This window comes from Rattus norvegicus, chromosome 1 (assembly GCF_036323735.1).
Source record: "Rattus norvegicus strain BN/NHsdMcwi chromosome 1, GRCr8, whole genome shotgun sequence".
Taxonomy (NCBI): Eukaryota; Metazoa; Chordata; class Mammalia; order Rodentia; family Muridae; genus Rattus; species Rattus norvegicus.
Window position 1 is genome coordinate 163,014,512 of NC_086019.1, and position 25,266 is coordinate 163,039,777.

A 25,266-nucleotide genomic window follows, 5' to 3' on the forward strand; every position below is an offset into this window, starting at 1 on the left:
GTTGGGTGAACCATCAAGCAGGTGATAGCGCGGCCCTTCTCCTGTAGGGCCCACCGTTCATACTGGCTTGTGTCTTTAGTCTCTTTGTCCTTCTTTCTATGGTCCATGGAGACAAGTTTCCTCTGTAGGAAAAGAAAGAACAAATTCAAGGCAAGAATGGACTATACAGACACAGACGAAGTACGTGCTTGAGGCTTCTACAGGCATCTATTGTGCTTGAGTTGGACAGTTGGACAGACTTGAGTTCTGACACCTGATTGGGGCCTCATTGGAGATCTGTACTTCTGATAGAGAAGGGACCTCCAGCCTGACTGGCCATGATGAGAGTGCTGGAGTGGGTGTGTGAGCCACCCATCCTCCTGATGTGGAGATGGAGCCATGTAGTCAACAAGGCTGTGCCCCTGCTGCCGGGCAGTTGGCCTCATAAACTGTGAATTATGTGAAGCCACCGTCACTTGGTGTGTTGGCCTAGGCAAGTGACTCAGTTTTCTGCCATGGGTCTTTGATGGGACCTGGACCTCCAAGAACTGGAGTTTTATATGGCTGTGGGTGCTGGGAATGGAACCCAGGTAGCAAGTGGCCTCAGCTACCGAGCCCTCTCTCCAGCCCCAAGAAGAAACACCTTTATATTTTATGACCTGAAAATAGTTTCATATTTCTGTTAGAGAACACGGCTGCTGTGCTCTCTCTCTCTCTCTCTCTCTCTCTCTCTCTCTCTCTCTCTCTCTCTCTCTCTCACACACACACACACACACACACACACACACACCAGTCCCAGACAACTAGGCCCTAAAAGAGAACTGCAAACAAGGTAAAAACACCCCAGGGCCTTGCTACCAGGGGATCAGAGGCAGCCTGACTATTGACTACCAAACTCTACTCTCCTGCCCACAGAGTGACCCCTTTCACAGAGCCTAAATCATGTATGTCCTGTTGCCCTGCCTTGGTCATGTAGTTTCAGAAAGATATTAACTAAGCCTGCTTCCTCATGATACAGGACTTCTTCTCTCAGATGCCTTTTACAGTGGGCGCCTTGCTTTGTCTGGTAGGGCCAGATCACTTCTTCAGACCCTCCAACATACCGCCTACTGTGGCGATAATAAATGCTTTTCAACTTCATCCATATCAAGAATGAAGTTCCTACCACAGGAGGACAGTGTTTGACCTCTGCTACACAAAATGTGATGGTCGGCCAGTGGAGAGAACCATGAACTAAAGGCCCCCGTTTGGATGGGGGCTGGGGGAGGGGGAGCAGGGAGCCACTCCTGCATTAGCATCCAGAACTGTTTAAAACTGCAATGATTGTAGGCATTAAACTGTTGCAGGTCCAAAGCTGCATCATTATGGCCTATCCTAACTCCTTAAACAGCCATTTATTGCCTACATTTGTATGTGACCTAACATCTTGTGACAAGCACTCCGGCACCGGAAGAGTCCAGCAGCTTGTCTTAGTGCACCCCTGTGAACCAGTAACAGATGTAAAATCCCTCTTCAGTAGACACCCTAACGAGACAGATCGCAGATGATTAATGGGGAGGCTCTGAGACACCCCTTTGTCCTGGGTGGCAGCTTTTCTTACCCACCCCTTGCTTCTTGCAGGGTGGAGTGGGTCTTTTGAAAGACAGGGAATACTTTAGTGGCGCCCAATATTATGAATTTCCTAACAATCTTCAATTCCCTCCCACATTAAACCTGCCCAAAGAACCCACTGTGTGCAGCCTAGCTAACCGAATCTCTCCCATTCTTGTATTTGCTTATGGTCCGATGCTATGGCTACCTGCACCAGCCCAGGGTGGGCTTTGAGAAGCTTCTTCATGTAAGGAAATGTGTAAGGGCGGTCTTTCTGGTCCCTTATCAGTTGGTGGCTACTGGCCCAGAAAAAGACTTAAGAAAATATCCCAAAATGGGGTGTATTCCTAAAGTGGCCACAAACATTGATATATTCACCAGTAGATGTTTGCTTACAACTACCAAGTTCTCTTCTGTATGCAACCAAAGGCTCTCGTCCACGGTGGGAAACTTTATTCCTCTCTACCAGTCAGTCTAATCACTCAGCTGGAGTGACCTTAGAAATACTCATGACAACCCTATTAAATCGCTCTTTACGGGGTTGGGGATTTAGCTCAGTGGTGAGAGCACTTGCCTAGCAAGCGCAAGGCCCTGGGTTCGGTCCCCAGCTCCGGAAAAAAAAAATCTCTCTTTACTGCTGGGTGTGGTGGGCCACTTCTGTATTGCCAGCACTCGGGAGGCAGAGACAGGCAGATCTGTGAGTTTGAAGGCTACAGTGAGTTCCAAGACAGCCAAGGCTACATAGAGAGATCCTGTTGCTTCCCCCCACAACCTCCTCCAAGTTATATATCAAAACACGTAGCGATCAAAATATCCTTCAGTTGTTGATGCAGCCAGAAGCCTGATCTTGTAGGTCCTTCCTCTGATGGTGCCTGTTCTGCCCTTCAGATTCTATTTACCTTGACCCCCCTCTTCTCCATAAACCTATAGAGTTCGTTTCTTCCAGAAGTCAACAAATCCAACCCAAATGTTTTACAGGTGGACAGCGTCCTCCTGATGAACGAATACAGAAAACAGCCTCTGACCCAAAGACCACCATGTGACTACCCACCATGAGACTGAAGTCTCCAAATCCAGCAATGCCCCAATTCGGAAGAAAGTAACTGGACTGATTTCAACACCCACTCACTACCCCCCCATCTCCTTTTTAATAAAATCACCCATCTGGTTCTTTTTGATATAAACAGAAAGGCTGGAAATGCTAGAGAACCTGAGCCTTTAAGGTACACAGGCCCTAAATGGTTAGGACTTCAAACAAGGCAGGAACACACCCAGCATGCATGCATGCACACATACACACAAGCATACATGTACACATGCACATACACCTGCCACCTGGAAGTCTGAGGCAGGCTGACTACTGTCAATGCTGAATAAACCATTCATTGACTGAACCCCACTCCCTACTCAGAGAAAGAATGTCCCACTCCCCAACCTTGATCAAATAGTGTAATAGGATACATGTTAGCTAAACCTTAAGATGTAAGACCTCCCTATCCCTTGGAAACTTAGAGGCAGATGCTTTGTTTACACACTCTGAGTCCTGCCTGCTGTGATGTTAATAAATCTCTTCCCTGGACGATGATTCAACTCAGTGTCTCAATGTCTCTCTCTTGAACTCCATCTCTTCTCCCTTCTCAAAGCCTAGCAATACATTTCTAAAGATTTATTTATTTATCATATACAAGTACACCGTAGCTGTCTTCAGACACACCAGAAGAGGGCATCGGATCTCTTTACAGATGGTTGTAAGCCACCATGTGGTTGCTGGGAATTGAACTCAGGACCTCTGGAAGAGTAGTCGGGTGCTCTTAACAGCTGGGCCATCTCTCCAGCCCTAGCAATACATTTCTTAAGATGCTGAAAACTGAGAATATCTGTTACTTCTCTCGGAGGGAACAGGGGCTGAAAACTTAGTGGAGGTAGAATTGCTATACAGAAAGAAAAAGAAATTGAGTCATAAAGGTTGGATGCACCTAACAGAGGTGTGTAAATCCCTCACCAGACTCCAAGCGCCACGAGGCCTAGGCTACACTTTCTTTGAAATGCTCTGAGGTTCCCATCACCTCAGATAAGAGAGTGCGGGCAGCCAGAGGCAGAACTTAATAGGAATCACCTCCAGTGATTACAAGCAGGAAAAAAAAGGCATCTGGGGGCAGGGGTGTCACTGATTTAGTATGCTCGCATCCAACACTATGCAGTAAATTCTGAGATCGAGTCCTGCCCCCCACTGTTGGGCTTAGAAGACATTCACTTCTAAACAACATGAAACCCTCCCTCTCGGTGACCAGGAGCACAGGTGTTTCTTTATGATAAGTTCCTAAGTTGGAATTGCTAGCTCTGGGGATAACAATGTGAAAGGCTCGTAGACTCACACACTGAACAAGTAGTCAATAACCAGCCAGATGCACCAGCCCCCCTGTGTTCTCCACAGCTCCCATGGTGCCTCTGGACCATGCTGGTCTCTCACCTCCTCACCAGCAGTGGGCACTGGCAGGCTTTGTCCTCTGTCAGTCTACATGAGTGCAGGGATGGTTCCTTGTAGCTTAAAGACTTGGCTACAAAACCACTGAACTGAGAACAGGACCCCCGTTGAAGGAATCAGAGAAAGGACTGGAAGAGCTTGAAGGGGCTCGAGACCCCATATGAACAACAATGCCAACCAAGCAGAGCTCCAGGGACTAAGCCACTACCCAAAGACTATACATGGACTGACCCTGGGCTTCAACCTCATAGGTAGCAATGAATAGCCTAGTAAGATCACCAGTGGAAGGGGAAGCCCTTGGTCCTGCCAAGAATGAACCCCCAGTGAACGTAATTGTTGGGGGGAGGGTGGTAACGGGGAGGATAGGGAGGGGAAGGCCATCTAGAAGGGGAGGGGGAGGGCTAGGGGGGATGTTGGCCTGGAAACTGGGAAGGAGAATAACAATAGAAATGTAAATAAGAAATACTCAAGTTAATAAAGATGGAAAAAAAAAAAGACTGCAAATGAAATGCATTCATGTACAAGGAAAATCCTAAGTAAATACTGATGCCATTCCAGGGTTGTTGTTTTGAGACAAGGTCTCTCCTCTGTGTGTAGTCTTGCTGTCCTGGAACTCACTCTGTAGATCAGCCTGGCCTCCAGCTCAGAAATCCTCCTGCCTCTGCCTCTGCCTCTGTTTCTGCCTCTGCTTCTACCTCTGCTGGGATTAAAGGTGTGTACCACCACCATCTGGCTTAACTGGATTTTAAAACAGCTGTGTCAAAGCATAAAAACACTTACCCACTGTCATGTACTTAGATACGTGCATGTATACCTGCTTGTCTGCATGTGCACCACATGCATGCAGAGGTTATGGGGGCCCCTGGAGATGGAGTCACAAGCAGTCATGAGTGAACCATCTGATGTGATTTCTGAGACCCAAACCCAGTCCTCTGCGAGAGTATTGAGTACTCTGAATCACAGAGCCATCTTCCCAGCCCCTTGTGACTATTTCGATGAAATTTGGTGAACATATACATATGTCCAAATGCAGCCCTCCCTCACTCCACACCAAGACAACCACTGCTCTTTCTGCCTCTGTGGTTTGTCTTTCCAGAAGTTTAATACCAATGGAATTATATAGCATATGTACTATTTTCTGTTGGTTTTCTTTTGTTTATCGTATTTACATGTATGTGTGTGGGTGCATGGTGTGTGAATGTGTGCAAGCACATGTATGCATGCATATACCGTATAAATATGTGTGTAGTGTGTGCCAGCACATGTGTGTGCATGCATGCACAGTATAAATAGGTGTGTAATGTGTGCCAGCACATGCGTGTGCATGCTGTATGTGCATGTGTGTATAGGCCAAGTGCTCAGTTTCTCTGCTATCATTTCAGAGACAGGGTCTCACACTGAACATGGTAGAGTCCTCCATTTGGTTAGAGTGGCAGGATAGCAAGCCCTCAGCCCCAAGGATCTCTTGCCTCCACTTCCCCAGTGCTGGAATAGGCACATGTTGCTGAGCCCAAACTTATGCATGCCGAGAGTCCAAACTCAGGTTCTTAGGCTTGTGCAGTGCTCTACTGACCGAGCCGTCTGCTTAGTTCCTCAGTTAGCCGGTGTCTTTTCTCTGCTGTGTGCACAGACATGTTTTGTGTTCTCACTTGTTAGTTGGATTTGTGAGCCGTCTCTGGCTTTGGCACTGCTAGGAGAACTCATGTACAGGTTGTTTGCACGTGTACGTTTTGGCATATTTTTGCAGCTTAGGACTAGAATTGCTAGGTCACATGCTATGTGCGTGCTGAACTTGAAACACAAAACTTTCTGATGTGGTGGCCCATTGGGCATTCTCCTCAGAAATGTCTGTGAGGTCCAGGTGTCCCACGTCCTCCATAGCAGTCGGCATCACCTGTGTTCTTCATTGCAGCCATGTCAGCGAATGTCAGCTGGCATCACGTGGAGGCATTGGTTTGTATTTTCTTAACTATCCATAGCACTGAGCATCCTTATGAGCTGGTGTGCCCATTGTACCCTCTCTAGTGGAGTCCTGGTTCTGCTGTTCTGAGATTGGGTTTCTTGCCTTAGTGAATTCAGAGACCTTTGTGTTCTCTGTGTGTGACTCTGCATCGGATATGGTTCAGCCAGTGCTTTCTCTCAGAGCACAGCTTGTCTCTTCATTTTCCTCGTGGTACCTTGGAAACTAAGACACTTAACTTTCATATATTTCATCATTTCCTTATCTGAGGTCTTTGATTGCTTTACTTCTTGTTCTGTTTTTGAGTCTGACTATGGTATTCAGAATGGAAACGCTCCTGTTTCAGTTCTACATACTCTTTACATACGAGAATCACAGGGCTGGGCTATTATCACACCTGGCCCTCTTAAAGATTTATTTGTTTTATGTGTATGAATGCACACACCTGCGCATGCTTATTGGATCCTCGGGACTGGACTCACGGGTAGTATGGGTGGCTGGAGTCGCAACAAGTGTTCTCAGTAGCTAAGTTCTCTCTCTCTCTCTCTCTCTCTCTCTCTCTCTCTCTCTCTCTCTCTCCAGCCCCCATACCTGGTTTTTAAAATTGCTTAATTGTGATAATCTAAATTTACCTTTCCCACATCTCTCTCTCTCTCTGTGTGTGTGTGTGTGTGTGTGTGTGTGTGTGTGTGTGTCCCCTACCTAAGAAATATTTGCCTACTCTGAGGTCACACAGATATTCTATTTTTTGTTTGTTTTTCTTAGAGATTTATGATTTGGGAGGCTTGGGGGCTTTGAGTTTGGGGGCTTTTGTTGTTGTTACTGTTGCTTTAAGGTTTATAATCCATTTCTAATTCATCCTGTCTATGGTATGAGCGAGCAGCAGGGTATCTTTTCATTCAGCTATCCGTCTTTCCCAGCATTGTTGAGACCGTTATCCTTCTCTCTAGGAGCTGCTTTAGCCCATCTGCCCAGAGCAAACTGACCACATCTATAAACCACATCTATAAGCCAGTGGTTTCATGGGAAATGTTTAACAAACCCTACTTGGAACAAAGGAGGTGACCTGTGGGTGGTGCTGGCCGCTTTCCTAATGTGACAGGTCTCGGTGGCTGAGGCTGCAAGCTACCAATCGTTCAGGTCCACCCAGTCCCTGAGAATCTGTCTGCTCCCTAAGCCAGTGTGAGTCTGCATGTCCCACATTTGGTCTCTCCTTCCCCTTCCCATTCAGGTGCCCGGGAGCCTGTCCTCATGCGGGCAATGCATTTGGTTACCATAACGTTCTAAGTTTTGAAATCAAGTATCAAACCCCTCAAAACTATTTCATCAATTGCTATATCAATATCAGCTTTCCATTTTCTATCAGGAGCTCTGCTAGGGTATTGTTAATGATTGCTTTATATTTATAGACCAAGTTCTAGGTAATTGCCATCTTACCAATATTGAGTCTGTTCACAGCAGCCCTTTCGTTCTCCTCAGCTGTTGCTTATTACTGGTGGATATATTGGGCTTTGCACATCCATGTGATCTCCAACAACCTCCCTAAATTTCATTCTTCTACCAGCTTTTTACCAGATCCCTGGGGAATTAAACTGATTCCTGGTTTCTATTTTCAGCTGCCTATCCTCATGGCTGTATACATGCTGTGCACACACACGTGGGCTCTCTGTTTCAGACCGTTTCCCAGGTGCACCGGGGCCTGGGAGGGGCATGCAGTGGACATTGATGGCAGCTAGTGCAGAATGTCACTTCCTTAATGAGGGCACTGGTGCCTTGACACCTGTCATTCCCTGCTGTTACACATGTCTCCTTCCATGGATGAATACAGTTTTGAGAGAGAGAGAGAGAGAGAGAGAGGGAGAGAGAGAGAGAGAGAGAGAGAGAGAGAGAAGGGGTTGGGGATTTAGCTCAGTGGTAGAGCGCTTGCCTAGCAAGCGCAAGGCCCTGGGTTCGGTCCCCAGCTCCGAAAAAAAAAAAAAAGAAAAGAGAGAGAGAGAGAGAGAGAGAGAGAGAGAGAGAATTCTTTCCTTGTTTTGAATAGGATTACAATGGTCTCATGAATGGATTCATATGGCGTAATGAGTTTGTCAGATCTTAATGGATAGGAGAACTCCTTAGTGACCAGAGCACTGCTTCTCAGTGTGTCCACCCCTTCTGCATTTCACACAAAAGCACTGAGAGGCGCTTGCAAGCCCGCTGCCCAGACACTGATCTGAAAGCTGCGCTCTGACCTCGCCGTTTCTGCAGGACTCAGTTTTTCATTCCCTCTGCAAGAACAAAGGCTCTCTAAGCTACTCTAACACTGGGACCAGGGTTTTTCCATTTCTTTTAATCAACACACTCTCCTTCCTCTAACCACCCCTGACAAAACTTTGGCAGCTGACAGTGCTCATTGCCTGCCTGTGCCAGGGTTCATGACCTAGCCTCCTTCCTACCGTGGAGGACATGTTAATATAGCAAATGCAGACAAGACTTGAACAGAGACCTGATATGTTTCCATGGCAACGTAAATTACTTATGAAAATCTGTAGGAAGATTTGGGACCATTATGAGTTAAGTGCGGTCTTCTTCCTGCATAAAGCAGCTAGGGAGATGTTGAAAATTTTATTGTGTGGAGGCTAGGGGACAAAATTTGATTTCCCAAGGATTTAGATACATAATAAATAAATCTGGGGCTTGTGGGAAGAGAAATGAAATTTTTACACAGCTGTAATTGGCAGCAATCCATTATTCTAAGTCCCTGCCATGGTAAGGAACATGCCCTTCTTCACACAGTAAAAATTGTTTCTCAAACAATTCTGTTTTATTGTTACTCATAAATGTCAGTCCTTTTTAAACTGCAAACAAAATAACGGCTTCTATCCTATTCCTTCACAATCCTCCCTTTCCGAGGCCACACCCTGTCCCCGTGCTCCTGCCTGCTTCCCCCTCCTCCCTTTTTTGGGACCCAGCTCAGCAGTGACAGGGTTCTAGCAGCTGTCTGGGGTCTGTCCCTCTGTGATTGCTCTTTCAGTATCTGCCCTTGAGTCTCTCAACCAAATGTGCTTAAGTGGGATGGGGCTTTACTAAGTGAACGGACATCTGTTTACAGTGGGTTCAATATCGGAGGCTCAGTTCATCAGCCGTTCACTGAACGCTGCTTGTGCAATGGGCTTTGAAGCGCGCTCAGCACAAAGCATGGGCCTGGAAGCTGTTGTCCTGATTCCACCCACCCCAGGTGCCAAAATATTGACTTTCAGAGGTCAGAGGTATAATGACCGGGTACGTATCTGATTGTCCGTAACTGTTACCTCTCCCCATGTGACAACAAAGGCGGGGGGTGGGGCTGCATTCATGCCTGGAATACAGGGCAGCTGAAATAATTTTTCTTAAAATAATCACCTCTAATGAAAACCAATACATTTATTATCTAGTTATCCACCAGTGGCTTTGTGATTCTGACAGGAACCCATAGTCTGCCTTTTAGGCCTCACATAGGGCCTATAATGAGCCAATCCAAACCAAATGGCCAGAGGACTAGAGCTGAAACGCCATCTCTTTCTCCTCTCTTTTTGAGGCAGGGTCTCACTATGTAGCTTTAGCTGTCCTTGAACTCACTGTGTAGACCAGCTTGGCCTGGAACTCACAAAGATCTGCCAACCTCTTCCTCCAGACCGCTGAGATTAAAGGCTTGTGCCACCACCCCACCTCTCTGTTCTGTCCCAGGCTCAGCAGCAGTGTGTGTGGCTTAGCTTGACTTGAAGGCATTGGGCTGACCTGTGACAGCTGTGTGGCATTGCTTCTGCTATCTCTGAGTTGGACCAACATGGTGTGTCTTTACCGGCTTGGCTGGCAGAAAGCTTTGCTATCTTGTTTTTGTTTTTATTTATTTATGTATTTTTTAATTAATTTTATGTATGTTAAGTACACTGTAGTGGCTATTTCTTTTATCTTTTCTTGTCTTTCTTTCATTCATTCATTCTTTCTTCCTCCTTCCTTCCTCCTTCCCTCCCTCCCTCCTTCCCTGCCCCATCCCCTCTCTTTCTTTTGGCAGAATTTCTCTTCACAGACCTTGGAGACAGCCTAGTTAGTAAAGTGATTGCCTTGCAGCACCAGGGCCTTCAGACACACCAGAAGAGGGCATCAGATCCCATTACAGATGGCTGTGAGCCACCATGTGGTTGCTGGGAACTGAACTCAGGACCTCTGGAAGAGCAGTCAGTGCTCTTAACCGCTGAGCCATCTCTGCAGCCTCTAGTTATTTATTTTTTGCACGGGTGTGCTTGTGCATGCGCGTGCCCGTGGAGGTCAGAGGTCAACCTCAAGCATTGTTCCTCGGGTGCCATCTTTCACTGGCCTGGAACTCACCAAGTAGAGTACTTGGCTATCTGGCCACCAAGCCCCATAGCCACCCTTCTCCGCGCCCACAGCACAGGGTGGAGCACGTTTGCTGACGTTAACAGGGATCCTGGGGATCGAACTCAGGCCCTGCAGCTTGCAAGGCAAACACTTTACTAACTGAGCTGTCTCCACACCAGGTCTGTGAAGAGAAACTCTGCCGAAAGAAAGAGAGGGGAGGGGGGCAGGGAGGGAGGGAGGAGGGGAGGGAAGGAGGAAGGAAGGAAGAAAGAAAGAATGAGTGAACGAAAGAAAGACAACAAGAAAAGATAAAAGAAATAACCACATAGCCAGGACCAGTGGTGCAGGCAGAATCCTGCCACCCAGCTATTCAGGGAGCAGAGGCAGGAGGATAAAAGCTCACAGCCAGCTTGAGCAACAGTGAGCTCAAATCTTGGGCAACATACTGAGGTAAAAGTAAGACGAAGGCTGTGAGCAGTGTTAAGAGACGGCGCTTGCCTGCACTTGAGAGGCCTTAGGCTCAATGCCTAGAACTACAGTGGGAACTACAAGAGAGGATGCTGTGAGTAGAAACACGGGGGGGGGGGGCAGATGGGAGTCACATAAGGGACAGGATAATAGCCACTTACACGCACATGATGGGATGGCACACACACACACACACACGCACGCACACACGCACAGTCAGTACAAGGCAATGATGATTCAGGGGACATGCTGTGTACTAAGACATGTCACAGGGATTCCCATCTAAAGGGACCTGGCTGTTAGTGTTCTGGCACCATAAGAAGCAAGCGAGGGAGGGGTCCCCCTGCAGATTTGGACAGCAAAGGTTCTTGGCTGTGAAAAGTAGGGAAAGAAGGGCTGGAGGCTGGAGGTCAGCAAGAGAGATCCTGCCTCTGGTACCAGGGCCCTGAGCTGATCACTGTCACATAAAAGGTTGTAGTGGGGACTGGGAAGTTATTGCGAGACTGCAGTGTGCCTGTCTCAACAAGCCCAAAGCTCTTTAGCCGTGCATGTACAGGTGTCCCGTGTTGAGCTCCCAACACACTGACTGGGCCCGTGTCTCAGCCTCCTTTTAGAGCCTGAGCACACGAGTCTGAAGGTGAGCGTGGCTGTTCTGATCTCCTAAGTATAGGTCTAGAAAGGACCCTGAACTCTTTTTCTGAGATCTCCACTGCCATCTCAGATGGCAGACCTGGATCAACTCTAAGAGAAGGAAAATTGATCTCTGCGGTGCTCACTCCCAGCCATACCTCAGCGCCACAGCGTGAGGCAGGAGTCAGTGTTGGGTATAGCTGGGTTTCTCGGCTGCGTGATATTTCTCATCACTGTTTTCTTTGACTCACAGGAACGAATTCAGAGCGTGGACAGACATCAAGCCTGTGAAACCAATCAAAGCCAAGCCCCAGTACAAGCCCCCAGATGACAAGATGGTTCACGAAACCAGCTACAGTGCCCAGTTCAAAGGGGAGGCCAGTAAGCCCACCACAGCGGACAACAAGGTCGTGGATCGCAGAAGAATACGAAGCCTCTACAGTGAGCCTTTCAAGGAATCCCCGAAGGTAAGGCTCTTGCTGCACAGCCCAGAGGAAGCAGAACGCGGGGCTCCAGCTCGTCCCCCAGAGCTCCTGACGAATCTTACCTTTCCTCCTCAGCACACGGGCCCAGGGCGTCTCCAACAGGTTAGGTCCTTATAAGGTCCAAGGTCACATTAGAAAGGAGAATTCCATGAAAGTAACAACATTTGGCACATCTGACTCTGTGCTTGAGAATGAAGAGTAAGGGGTTGGGATTTAGCTCAGTGGTAGAGCACTTGCCTAGCAAGCGCAAGGCCTTAGGTTCGGTCCCCAGCCTCGGAAAAAAAAAAAGAAAAAGAAAAAAAAAAGAGAATGAAGAGTAAACGGGACAGAAAATCCTCACCCTGGTGCTACACCCCTTTTCATGGCCCTCTTCACAGCCTGGCTCTGGCCCTGCAGCTGCCCCTGCACCCCGCTCCAATCTCTGAACCTTCCCCTTCCCTCCCAGGCTCTGAAACACAATTGCCTTCACTCAGCCTTCCCTGATCAGTTCCATCCAACAGTGTTCAATGTGTGACGGAAAGCATGCCTGTCAGGTAGAGAACAAGAACCTTCCCCGGGTATTCATTACCAACGTAGCCGTTCCTGCGGGAGGATTTGGGACTTTTATTTATGCAAACACTGCCTGGTCTATTTCCATCTCAGAATGGTTTGTTAACAGGAGAGACAGGCTGGACAGAGCTAGCAGTGCGGCCTCACAGGCCCATTGGCTGTGTCAGGCCAGATAAGGCTGGGCACATACCCACTGTGTAATAGCAGAACACGTCCGGGGAACAAAATAACTCCAGAGCCCAAGTGGCCTTTCTCTCCTCTTGACCTCGAGTCTAGCACTCAGTTGGCTTTTCCATTGTGTCAGGACCAGCTTTTAGCAAAGGTAACCCCCTGACCCAGTTTGTCTGGGATGCACCTAGTTTTAGCATCGAACGTTTCACATTCCCGGGAACCTCAGCTCCAAGCCAAGCAAATCACAATGAGATGACTGGGCCTCAGTTAGCGAATGGCCCGGTCTGGGAGGCCCAGCATCAGCTCTGCCCATCCACAGATGAAATAGGTCCCAGGATGTAGGTTGACATTGAATGAAAGAAGATTCCAATTGAGGAAGGAGAGACGATGGGGGAAACCGGGGATGGTCAGCAGGGTTTGCCATATCGGCTCATCAAGCCCAGTCCCCAGAGTCCTCTGAGAAAGAGAAGGCAAGACTGCCTCTTCAGAATGAAGGAAAGATCAGAAGAGGGGCCTGGAGACTGAGTGACTGCTCTGGGGAAGCAGGCAAGACACAGCCAGGGATAAGCATGAGGCTGGTAGTGCCCATTGCCTGCCTGACACCTGAGTTGTTCCTAAACTATGTCCTCAACACCCCAGGGATCCACCACGGTTAGTCCCTGTGAATCCCTACCTGCTCTCTTTAGTCCAGAACCTGGATGACTGAGCGTCTCAGAGCAGCTTACCCTCACGCACCACAGCAAACCACAGCCCTGGCCTGAACAGAATGAGCCGTAATAGTTCCAAGGAGGAGGGACAAGAGATGCTGTAACCATTGTCTGCTCCCAGAGAGAAATGGCAGGGCAGGAAGCACAGGGCAGGTGAGTGCTGCTACAGGATGCCTGTGGATTCAGACCAGAGAAGCCAGGAGCCTAAACACCATGAGACCGTTCTTGCCCTGCCAGTCTGCTCTGCCACTAGCCACTATCATGACACTGCGATGTCTTTCTCTAAATTCCCTCTCCCACTCCCTCCCTTCTGTGTTTCTATGTGTGTGCTCTGTCTGTCTGTCTCCCCATGCAGGTGGAGAAACCTAGTGTTCAGAGTTCCAAACCAAAAAAGACCTCAACGAGCCAGAAGCCCCTGAGGAAGGCCAAAGACAAGCAGGTGGCGTCGGGCCAGGCCGCCAAGAAAAAGACCACAGAGAGCCCCAGTGCCACCAAACCTGACGACAAGGAGCAAAGCAAAGAGATGAACAATAAACTGGCTGAGGCGAAAGAGTAAATGTCCCCGCACTTTCCTTTTCTCCCCTCCCCACCCCTATGTTTAAACCAACAAACAAAAAAAGGCCACAAAACTAATTAGAGACTTCCCATCTGCCTTGGTTCCAAGTGTCCCAGGAGCCCTGCAGTTGGTTTCTTATGGGAGAAATCATGTTTCTGAGGCCACTGACTCTTACTACAAGTGGCACAGCATCTAGCCAAGGTCCCCCAGGAGGCCAGGAAGCAGTGTGCACTGGTTGTGCCCTTCCTGTGGGTCTGGGTTGGGTCAGGTCTTAGTTCTGCCAAGCCTAGCTCCTGGTGGGACTTGGAGGAGTTTCAAGCCCTCTTCCCCCTAGCTTCCCCCCTTCCCCAGTTTGCATCACGCCATTTTGGACTTTAGGCAAATTTTCTTTCCCAAGTTCACTGGATGCTTGCATGCTGCCCAAGTTCAGCTTGGGTTTCAGCCGTTAGAACTTGTGGAAATGGTAAAGACAATAGAACAAGAAACCAACCTTGGCCTTACTGTCAGTGAAATGGAATTGTGTCTGTTAACTAGAAGAAACCCTCTCCTGGAACCTCTGTTAGGAGTGTGTGCCTGTGTTTTGTGCCTATCGGTGGGCTTTGAATAGTGTGTCAAGTAATAGGCCACTGGCTGAGGCCAGCCAGAAGTGACAGAGTATTGGGATGCTGTAGATGGTGTAGGAGGCGCTCTGAGCATTGGGAGCCCGCTTTTCTCTGCCCTTAGCTTACTGCTGATGTGCCGAACGGCTGTTAAGAGAGAATGGTCAGGTGCGAGACGGCACGCAGCACACTTACTAGGACTTTCTGTCCCTGCGGTGTGCAGGTGGAGTGTGTAAACATGACGGCGAGTGTGGTAATGCACCCTCCAGCCCCCGAGCTCTTGCTCTGCTCCACAGAGAGGCCCGTGTGCTGAGCATCTGGCCGGAGTGCGAGGCGAGTCCTGCCAAGAGCTTAGCAAGCGTCCTTGACTTCCCATGCTAAGAAACGGCTCTTGATGCACTCCATGTTGCAATGTCGCCCGGGTGTGGCCAAAACCCCCTAGAGTTGTGTTGTAGGACTTAGGGAATGGTTGTGAAAGGGATCTGCCTTCCTTACTTATGAGAGAACCCAAACTGTCCACCAGAAATGTCCTGGTGAAATGGACGTGGCTCCTGTCCTGGAGGTTCTCCTTGCTGTGTTCTGAGTAGCTGAGATGGTGTAACCCAGCTTGCTTTCTCCTGTGGTGAGTGGTTCAGAGGGCAGGGCTGGCGGCTCCTCGGTCTCTTCAGGTCCCTGCAGTTTGGGAAGGTGGAGCTCTCAAGAGCCAACTTAGTCTGTCTGTGCAGACAGAGAAGGTTTTGTTTGCACCTTGTGGGCCTGCTTGAGACATGTTTGGAAATGAATGCACCAGCGCTGGGCGAGCCTTTGTTTTGAACAGAGCAGACTAGAAATGAAGCCCACAGCATAACCTGATGCCATTTTCTGACTCAGGGCATGGACTGTGAGGGAGACAGGCTAGAGAAGGGAGGAGACATTGATGAGTCTCGTTACCACAACTCACAGGTTTCACAGGCCTGTTCAGAAATGCCTAGAGCTCAGTACTGTTCCTGGCTACCTGTTAGCCAGCCTTACTGTTTACCAGAGAACTCTATCAAGTGCTCCAACTGTAGCTGCCAGTGCGTGTCCTCTCAATCCCCGGCGACAGTCAGATCTGCTGTTAGCCACACTTTGATTTCCCTGTAGAATAACCCTATGTTTTGTAGATCGAGTAAGTCAGAGTTTACAGTGCACAGGGATCCTTCATTCAGTGTTCATGTTCTGCATATCCTGTGGCAGGCTTGGTGAGCAGACAGGTCTCTATAGCATCAGACAGAGGTGCATGACCACCCACCCCACATGTGCTGTGACTGAGTTGAGTTGGTGTTGTGTGCACTGTAGTTTGCCATAGCTTACCACAAGGGCCTCCAGAGCCTTAGGGGCTGAATTCCTTACCCTGCCCTGCCTGAGGCTTTAGGTGACCTGGAAAATGTTCTTTTCAGGCTGTCAGGGTCCCCCTCTTCTTCACACACCCACCCACGAACACTGTTAGCTCTTGAATGCTTTACTCCACGGACAAGAAACGTCCTTTGATTTCTACTGTTTACAAACAAAGCTCTCCCAGTCTTGTTGTCTCCCAAGTGTACTGGGCAAAACTGACCATGGCTCCTCAAGCAGTGTTTGGTGTTGCCTCTCTGCAGGTGACCAAGCCTGTTCCTCATTTTGTACATTTCCCTCTGTTCTCTGTTCACCCGGGGGCAAGACAGCTGGAACGGAGGCATTTTTTTTTTAAACTTGGCCTGCCTGCAAAGCTCCGGAAGCTGTGCCCAGCTTTCTGTTCTCTGCCGCAGCTCCCAGACAGCAGGAGAAGCTGGGTCACGCAGAGGCAGAGAGGAAGTGTCTAATTAGGATTGTGTGGCCCGGGTTTTGTTGCATACCACAGATTGTCTATGTATCATGTAGTGCTCCCCCCTCTTGGTGCTATTTCATTCCTGATGTTAGTAAAAGAATGACAAGAAACGATTCATGTGTAGCCAACTGATTGTGACGTCTCGTGGTCTGTGCTTGCTCAGAAAGCAAACCAACAGGTTCCCCCCACCCCCCAGTTATAAATAAATGCTAAAGACGAACACCACTTTCTCGATCGTATTTCCTTGGCGAGGCCCAGCCTGAGTAGTGTAAAGGCGACAGCTTTTGGCATCTTAGCCTCTCTGGACAAGATGAGCCATGCCCTGCAGGTTCCCCGGGGTCCCCATAATGCAGCTTGCCTCTTTTAGATTGCCTCTCAGGTACTAATTGCAAGCAGTCAGAGCTAAATGTTGGGAAAGGCGAAGATGGACCTGGAGACGCCCTGGCCAACAAGGTAGTGTAATATTTTCATGCCGTGTCTGAACAGTGACCGCTTGAGCCACTCGCTGCCTCACTGTGGTGAGAAGCTGCCGCCCAACTCTTCCCCTCTGTGGCCAGCAGCAGCAGCAGTGGCGGCCACCGCCACCCTGGCCTCCTTTCTTGCAGGGGTGGTAGAGGCGGGCGCCTCAGCTTGTTCATTTAATCCATGGTCATGTTTCAGGTTGCACCAGGGGTTGGCTCAATGTGTCACGCATGTGCCTGACATGGGAATGAAATAATGGCCACGAGAGTGGCTCAGACAAGGACTCAGTGAGTCAGGGAACTTGGAAGCTCAAGTGGAGAAGTTTTCCCCATGGGGGTGGGAAATAAGGAAAAGTTTCCTATCAGAGGGCACCAAGAAGGGCGGCAGGATATGTGTGCTGGGCATGTGGGGCAGGCGCCAAGGCAAGGGAGCAGATTGGGAGATGGGAAGGGGTGAGGTCAGTGGAGAACCTCAGGGTGACCATGGCAGCTCACTCTGTTGTCCTTCCAGTAAAGCAGGAGACAAAGACTTTGATTCTCGTCATCTCTCCAGCATGTGTGTCTTGGATACTGTTGTATGCCAGGCTCTGTGCTAGGCACTAGGGGAGCCGGGAGACTGAGACCATACCTCCGATCACAGTGGGCATGAAGGAGGAGACTGTTCTAGCTGGTCCCATGGATGAGAAAGAACTCAGCAGATGGGTAGGTGATGATCAGGTGAACAGAATGGAACCTACCCAAGCCATGCCGGAGGGATATGCCCAGGCAAAGGTGTGGCCAGGCTGTGAACCCGAGGAGCTCAGGTTCTAGGGGTAGTACACTGAGGGTGGGGGTGGCAAGGGCAGGAGAGTGCAGTTCTGTGGCGGAAAGACCTAGCGTTCCGTTATGGGCAGCTACTAACTGGGGCTCCATTCCACGTACCCAGGTCGCACCCGTGCCCTGCATGCCTGCCATCATGCTTCTTGCTTCACCGTGCCACAGCCGCAGGTCCTTTCCATTATGTCTGACAGCCCTAGGGCAGCATCTCCATTGCTGGCCCTACCCCTGCATTTGAGAATCAATCTAGGGTGTTAATTTTTTTTTTTTTTTTGGTTCTTTTTTTCTTTCGGAGCTGGGGACCGAACCCAGGGCCTTGCACTTCCTAGGTAAGCGCTCTACCACTGAGCTAAATCCCTAGCCCCGGGTGTTAATATTTTTAAATTACTATATATTTGTTTTCCAGATGAATGGAAGACATTTGCACTCACAGGCAGGACACAAAAAAGAATGCTCAACAAATAAAGATATGAGGTATTCAGTTTTCCTTCCCCTCAGGTAAGGGAGAGAGATTAATTAGGATTGGGAGATAGGACAGGTGCAGATAGAGGTGAAAGAGGGAAAAAAAAAGGAAACTATACCTCAGAACATCAGAACACCAAGAGTAAACCCAGAGAGGGAAAGAAGAGATGCTCTCAGAACCAGACCCAGGACAAGAACTGTCCAAGGGAGGAGGTCAGAGAGCAGATCAACTTGGCCTGCTTCATCTGAACCACCCAGGTGACCTGGCTCAAGCCCACATACCTGTGGCTCCCGACATCTTCAACCACAACTCATATCACGTTCCTAAGACAACCGACAACTAGAGCAGGCACGTAGTTTTAGAACAGGTCCCTGTTTTAAGCTAGTTAGAAGTGAGTTTCAGTTCTTCTTCAGATTTATATACTTTTGGTGTGGTTCTACCCAGGGTCGATTCCATCTCACAAAGGCTGTGGACCCCTGTGGTACCTCAGTGTGGTTCTCCAGGGCCATGCACAGCTCAAAAGCTGAAATGCTCACATTCAGGTATCAAAAGTCTCAGGATATGCCCTGAAGGCCATCAAGCAGTCAAAGCAGGACACTGTTCCCAAACCTTGTCCCAGCCTGGAACCACTGAGGCCATGGTGACAGAGATCCTTTCCTGGATCACACTTCACAGTCTGGCAGGTACCCCAGATCCTTGCCCCAGCACCCACAGGGCTCACAGTAACCCCTAATGTTTAGGTCATCCTACCGTACATGCAGCCTCAGAGAACAAGACTACACACCTCGGGCATTTTCTCAGGGAGTTTGGCTGAGATGGAAAATGTCCTTAGACACTGTAACATTGGCAGCTGGAGGCTGGGTCTTCACCGGCCTCTTTGAGTCTTTGTACCCTTCTCTTAAAGGAAGGACAGTAAGAGTGGAGATGTGATATCAGCAAGGGATATGGACACTAGACAGATTGTTTCAGTACCATGTAGTGCCAGGATGGTCCGTGATGACTTCCTTATTGATAGAAATGCAGCTAACTGAGAAACTAGTTAACAAGAGACTGAATGAATCAAACACTCCAAAGATAAAACGCCTTGAAAGAATTCCAGGTATTGGATCTTTGGAGTCCACGGACTGAATAATGTCTGAACAATTTATACTTTAATTGCTTACAAAGCAGTCTGTCTCCTAGCACAGTGAGGCAGGCATTTGCCCAGGTATCAGATGAGGGAGGGTAGTTCTGAGGGGAAGGCCCTGGCCAGCTTGGCCCAACTTGAAAGTCAGGAAGCTTAGGACTGGCTGAAATGAATCAGGTTCCAAACAAATGGGACCCTTAAGGAAAATTATACCCAAAACACAAAATTACACTGTGGCCGGGGCATCGCAGGCCCTCCAGCGAGCTTGCCCAGCACTTTCTTTAGATACTGGGAATCCAATGCAAACCGGGAGGAAATCAGAATTGGACCAGGTCTTCTACTATCAACTGTGTGATAGAATTCAGCGGACGCTCCGTTCCTAGGCAACACAGTTGGTATTGGGAAGCCATGATAAAACGGGCATGTGGTCCCCACGGCTGCAGACTGAAGCCCACTCCTTGGTGCTTTTTATTCCCAACACTGGAGTTGAGCTTAAATGTCTGTCTCTGTCATACTCAGCTGTCTCTACAGAGTCTCAGGCATCTTACCTGGGGCCAACGAAATTCCAAGTGCATAGAAAAGTAAATTATTGCCACTGCTATGGGCTGATGCTGCTGGAGGGCTCTTAAAGGGGCCTTGCAAGTCTGACCATGTCATCCCCTGCTTGAAACCATCGGCTCCGGTTCCCACGGTCTGCAGAAGCTTATTCTCAGTCACCACGCTGCTTCTCACCTCCATGCCTTCCCTACGCTGTCCCTCCTACCCAGAATGCCCTTCTCCTGCTTCTCACCCGGCTAACTCATCCTTCAAGACTCCGCTCAGGGGACTGCTCCAGGAAGCCTTGCCTGCACCCTTCAGGCTGGGTAAGACGCTCCCTCTTTGTATCTTCATCGCGGAACTCATCACATGTCCTGTGTCATCAGCCCACATGTGTGTGTCTTCCCCCCAACAAACCGGATCATGCTCCTCCAGGGGAAGGGTCAGCTCCTTCTGTCATCTACCTCCCAGCCCAATGTCTACCACAGAGAATGTCTTCTGAAGTGTTGAGTGACTCCTGAATGAGTGAATGGGTGAGTGACCATACGCACTGTGTGTCCACATTCACCATGGCGCCTCCACAAGGCTTCTTTATTCTGCCTGACAGCTTCTCCTGCTTGTAAGAAGGGAGTGGTTGCAGTTTACACGTCATGCCAACAACAAAGCTCTTAAGATGGCCGGCCTCGGTTTGGGTCAGCATCCCTTGGCACTTGCTGTAGCTGCCTCTTCCAAACAGTCTTAAATTCAGAAAAGCACAAGCTCCTGGATACAGTCTTTTGTTTTGTTTGCTTCTCTGTGTAACCCTGGCTGTCCTGAAACTAGCGCTGTAGACCAGGCTGTCCTCAAACTCAGAGATCCACCTGCCTCTGCCTCTGCTGGGATTAAAGGTGTGTGCCACCACTGCCCAGCTTAGAGTCATTCTACAAGGTGGCCCCATGCCATTCCCTGCTCAGAGCAGAGCCGTCTCATCTCTGGCATAGCAAAGAGCTGTCTCCTTCCACCACCTACTCTGAATTTGAGCAGGCAGCAGCCCTGTTTTCTAATACAAACTCTGCTGTTTGCTGGATGTGTGACCTTGGCTGAGTCTCAGAATTTCTAAAAGATACTACTATAATACTAGGCTGTATCACCATCTAAACTGCTGTGGTATCCAAATTCAGGAAACACAGATTGGGCCAGCCTGGAATAGCGTGTTCTCAGACTCTGTCTGGTGCAGGAGCTTGCCGTGGCAGCTGGGAAGAGTGCTGATAGCAAGGGCACCTGTCACCGGGCCCTGTTGTATTGTGAGAGACTGATGCAGGCGGAAGGAAGGTGGACCGCCTTTGGCCATGGTTAATTCCTGATGCTTTGCTACAAACCACTCCTCTCCCACCTCCTCCCTCCCACCTCCTTAAGTCAGTGCGGTAGCTGCAGCCGCTGGAGGAAAAGCCACTCTCTCTACAGCAGGACTGAGATGCAGATTATCTAGAGATGGCTCTCACCGCCCCGCCCCTCTCCAGCCCTTCATGGGCTCCCTCCTCTCTATAAATCACCTGTGCAGATTCCAGTCTTGCAATTACACATCCTTTTACACAGTCTCTCTGGACACCCGGAGTAGACCTTGATTAATTGCTGGAGATACTATCCTTTGCTTTTCACGGGGGAGGGGAGCGCATAAAAAAAATCGATTTGCAAGTTCCCAGGAGCACAGAGTTAGATAAAGGCTGAGACATTTCTGTCTGGCAGCCTCAGTCCAGTGCACTGTATTTTTAAAAGAGTCATTAGCAGGATTATCAGGTTCTTGGCAACCCAACCAAAGAGTCGATCCTGCCCTTGACTTTGTCTTTTTGGAGTTAGAACAACTGAAAATGCTTTTGATATTATTTCTTATACATGCAACTGGGAGTTCATTTCATTCTTAGAAGGTCAAATCTATAAGATATATTTAATGATTTTTTAAGTAAATAAGCAAATGCATTTATAGGGCCACTTAGCCACTTAGCTGACTTCAGAAGCCCATACCCACATGGAGAGTGGAGCCCCCGAGTCTTAAAGGAATCTGGGAACCGGGAACCTGGCCCTGGACTCTGGTTTTTGTAAGTTGCAGAGCTGGTTCAGCCCACAGGAAATGAGTAAGCACTGATTTTCCTTTAACCTGACTTGGTCTCACAATAAGGCTCTTTACAGATAAATAAATCAAAACTCAGTGATTAAGTCACAAAATCAGACCGCCCGTGAGTGTGAGCCTGGTTTCGAAGCCAGTGGTTGATGCCTCAGCTCATTCTTGGTCCAGCCCTTGGATAAGGCTCGGATTCTTGCTATCCCAAAACACCTGCACCCTACTGTAAGCTCAACCTTCTCCTGACCCCTTCTCAGGGACTACAGACACCCTACACCAGAGGCCCTGGTTTCTAGGCAAATTGGGGGCAGGGCACACTCACCTGAGGGTAAGCCTTGTGGATGCAGCCTCCCCCTCCCTACCTGTGATTCCAGCTGCTCATCCGTGTTGAGCCTCCATGGGTGGACTCTTCCTGGCTGGTGTCCCTTCTGCTACTGTGCTCAGGTAGGCTAGCCCTGGAACTGTTTTTCTGTTAGGGTGTGTTGCATGCTGGAGGTAAACTTGGGGATGACACAGTCCGGCGTGGTAAATTCAGGAAGGGATAAGGAGAAGGGGCGCTGAGCTGGCACTGCCTAGGGATCTGTTCTGGAAGATGCATTTGTCAGGAGGTGCAATTGAGGCCTCAGAGTTTGAGTCCTGCAGCAGTCATGGAAAACAGCTGGGGTAGTCAGCCACAGTGCAAGCCAAACTTGGTCCTGAGCAGTAGATGTATTTGGGTTTTTGGTATTTGCTCCTCCATGGAGTCCTACATTGCTTGTACGGTCTGTGCAACTCTAGGAAACTCATGTTTCCCTTGTGAGCCTCCCAGAAAGTTTAAGCTGCAGGGCCCGTACATGTGAAAACCAAAAGCTCTGTCCTATTAAAGGTTCTCTTAAGTTTAGATAGCCCTGTTGAAGAGGACCAGAGATCCTGAGGCAAACAAAGCTAGGAAAATGTGCATGTCCCATGTACATGGTCATTGGAATTTGATGTGGTGCAAGTTACTCCCCACTTAGGATGCCAGCCCCTACTGTATGCCAGCCCATGCCACAGCTCCCTGTTTCCCAACTCTATTCAGTGGCCACACACTCAGTAGATGTGTGTGAAGTGTTAGGGGAAGGAAAGAGAAAATGGAGGGAAGCAGCAAGCATCCGCCATGTTCTTAGAGGGCCCAGTCTAGAGACTAGAGCTGCAGCTGAGGAGGAAGGAGTCAGAGATGGCCTCACTGGGTAGGCAGCCCGAGAACTGAGTCTTCATCCCTCTGGGCTTTTCCTGGGCAGGACTCTATGCAATTGAACGCATTGCCCCGTCTTGGTATATTGAGGGAAATCTAGGAAGAAAGATTAGGCTTGGGGGTCAGGGGACATCAGTGGCAGCCAGTGCAGTTCCTTTGCCAGCTATGCCAGGCCAGGACTCAGTAGAATGACTTCTAGAATGTTGGTTTTGTCTTGTTTGATTTTGGGGTGTGTGTGTGTGTGTGTGTGTGTGTGTGTGTGTGTGTGTGTGTGTGTGACAGAGAGGGAGAGATTGTTATTTGTTTTGTTCGTTGGGTTTGTTTTACTATGTGGTCCAAGCTGGCCTTGAACCTAGTATAGCTTTGAACTCACAACAACCCCTCCTGCCTCAGCCTCAGTGCTAGGATTACAGGCACATACCACTCCACCCACTTTCACTAACAGATTCTGGGAGAATGGATCCAATATCACGGTGCTTTGGAGGCTCTGACTGTCTGTCTCCATGGAAACAAGAGGTGGTGGGTGAAGTGTCTGAGACTCAGTCTTATGCATTCTTAAAATGCTAGTTTGAAGTAGGAGAGCCTAGCACAGAAAAGATTCATGTTCATCCATTCACTGGACAAACACTCAGCCTTTCAGACCTGGCCCCTGAGTGAGAGCCTGTTTAAGGTGCAGAGGATACAGTTGTGAGCAAAATAGGCCTGGTCCCCACGCTCTGAACACACCAGGATTGCTTGGGGAAACATTAACCTGAAAGAGTATGCAAGTAATTGACTAAGAAATGAAACCAAGAGAGCTGGCAGGCCCCTTGTGGCCATGACTAGGGTCAGGGCAGGATCCCCAGGACAGTTGAAGTGAGCTGAGAAATGCACTCAGGATGGATGTCATAATTCAGGTGACGAGCTAAGGGAACATTTTGAGGAGGGGAGTTGGAAGACTTAGCCAGTGCATGCGCAGGAGAGGGAAGTAGACTGCTGTCCCCTTCATGGCAGATCCTGCTTTCTATCCCCAGTGCAGAGAGAAGTCCCTAGAGGGTTGAAAGCAGGGAAGGGGCCCGAGTGAATCTGCTTTCCTGAGGATTCTCATTTCCGTATGGAGCATATACTGTAGGACAAAACGGAAAGGCACTATGTTAGTGTTTGGGACAGTGCTCTGTGGCAGGTGGGAGGGGTGTAAAATGAGAAGAATTGTGATGATGGAACAGAAGGAGGAGTCTGAGGGGAAAGGGGACAGACACCAAGGTTGATTGACTCTGGCTGGGGCCATGGACTCGGTCGGAGTGAGCCAGGTATTGGGACCAGTATCTAAATCTTTCCACTTGGCCCTCTTCATTCTGGATACTGTGCTGGGTGTTGCATTTTCTTCATACAAGGCACATGGTCCCACCCTGAAGCACTGAGGGTCTAAAGGGAGAATCTAAGTGTGAGGACAAGGAGTGTATGTGAGAGATGTGAGCAAAGACCTGTGAGGAAGTTTAGTCCACCCAGCTAAGTCTTCAGCGACAGAGAGGGAAGAGTATGTGAGGAGGTTGGACCAGGAAGCAGAGGTCACAGCCAGAGGCAGCAGCAGGAGGTTCTAATCAGCATCAGACAACCAGGGAGGACAAGGATAAAGGTCACAGGACTGCCCACCTTTCTGCAGGACCTGTGGGAGTTGAAGGAGATAAACCACTAGTATAATCACCCTGGGGCTGGGTGTGCCTGTGTCATACACCCAGAACTTGACAAATGCAGTTCAGGTCCCAATAGCGATCCTCTGTTTCTCTGCTGTAACAGTCCCTGATAACCAGTATTTCCATTTTACAGGTGAGGAAACCAAGGCCCATGTGGTTCAGTAATTGCCCAAGACCTCTCAGGCAATAAGCAGCACAGAAGGAAAGATCAGGCCAGCCTGTCTGTCTCACTTCCAGAGGTTTGCTCTGTGGGGCCCCCCAGGCCGGGAGGTAGAAGGACCCTACCATGGAATGTCTGAAGCCGACTCAGGACAGCAGATCCAGTTATACAGGCTATCCATACCCCAGACAAAGAGCAGCCTTGTGGCCCAGTGGGACCGAACCCAGTCACTTTTCTATCCCATCACCTCCCCAGCCTCCACTGGAGGGGCCCTCTGCCCCTTGTATACAGCACTGTGAATGTGACCCTAGCTGCCCTAGAGGCACATGCCACAGGCGAAGGCTGGCAGAGACAGCAGGGCCACACTGTGACCGCCT

The 25,266-nt window shown here is 49.2% G+C and overlaps 1 protein-coding gene across 3 annotated transcripts in view; it reads left to right on the forward strand.

Annotated features, from left to right (window-relative positions):
• Positions 1–25,266, forward strand: part of Map6 (microtubule-associated protein 6) — a 66,210-nt gene that overhangs the window by 34,173 nt on the left and 6,771 nt on the right. The window contains exons 2-3 of one of the 3 annotated variants that reach the window (NM_001398600.1): positions 11,704–11,917; positions 13,718–13,914. In NM_001398600.1, coding sequence (NP_001385529.1) covers positions 11,704–11,917; positions 13,718–13,914 — 411 coding nt within the window. Of the gene's footprint in view, positions 1–2,547; positions 3,160–11,703; positions 11,918–13,717; positions 16,568–25,266 lie in introns of those variants that run through there. The other 2 variants (NM_001398601.1, NM_001398602.1) reach the window with 2 other exon arrangements.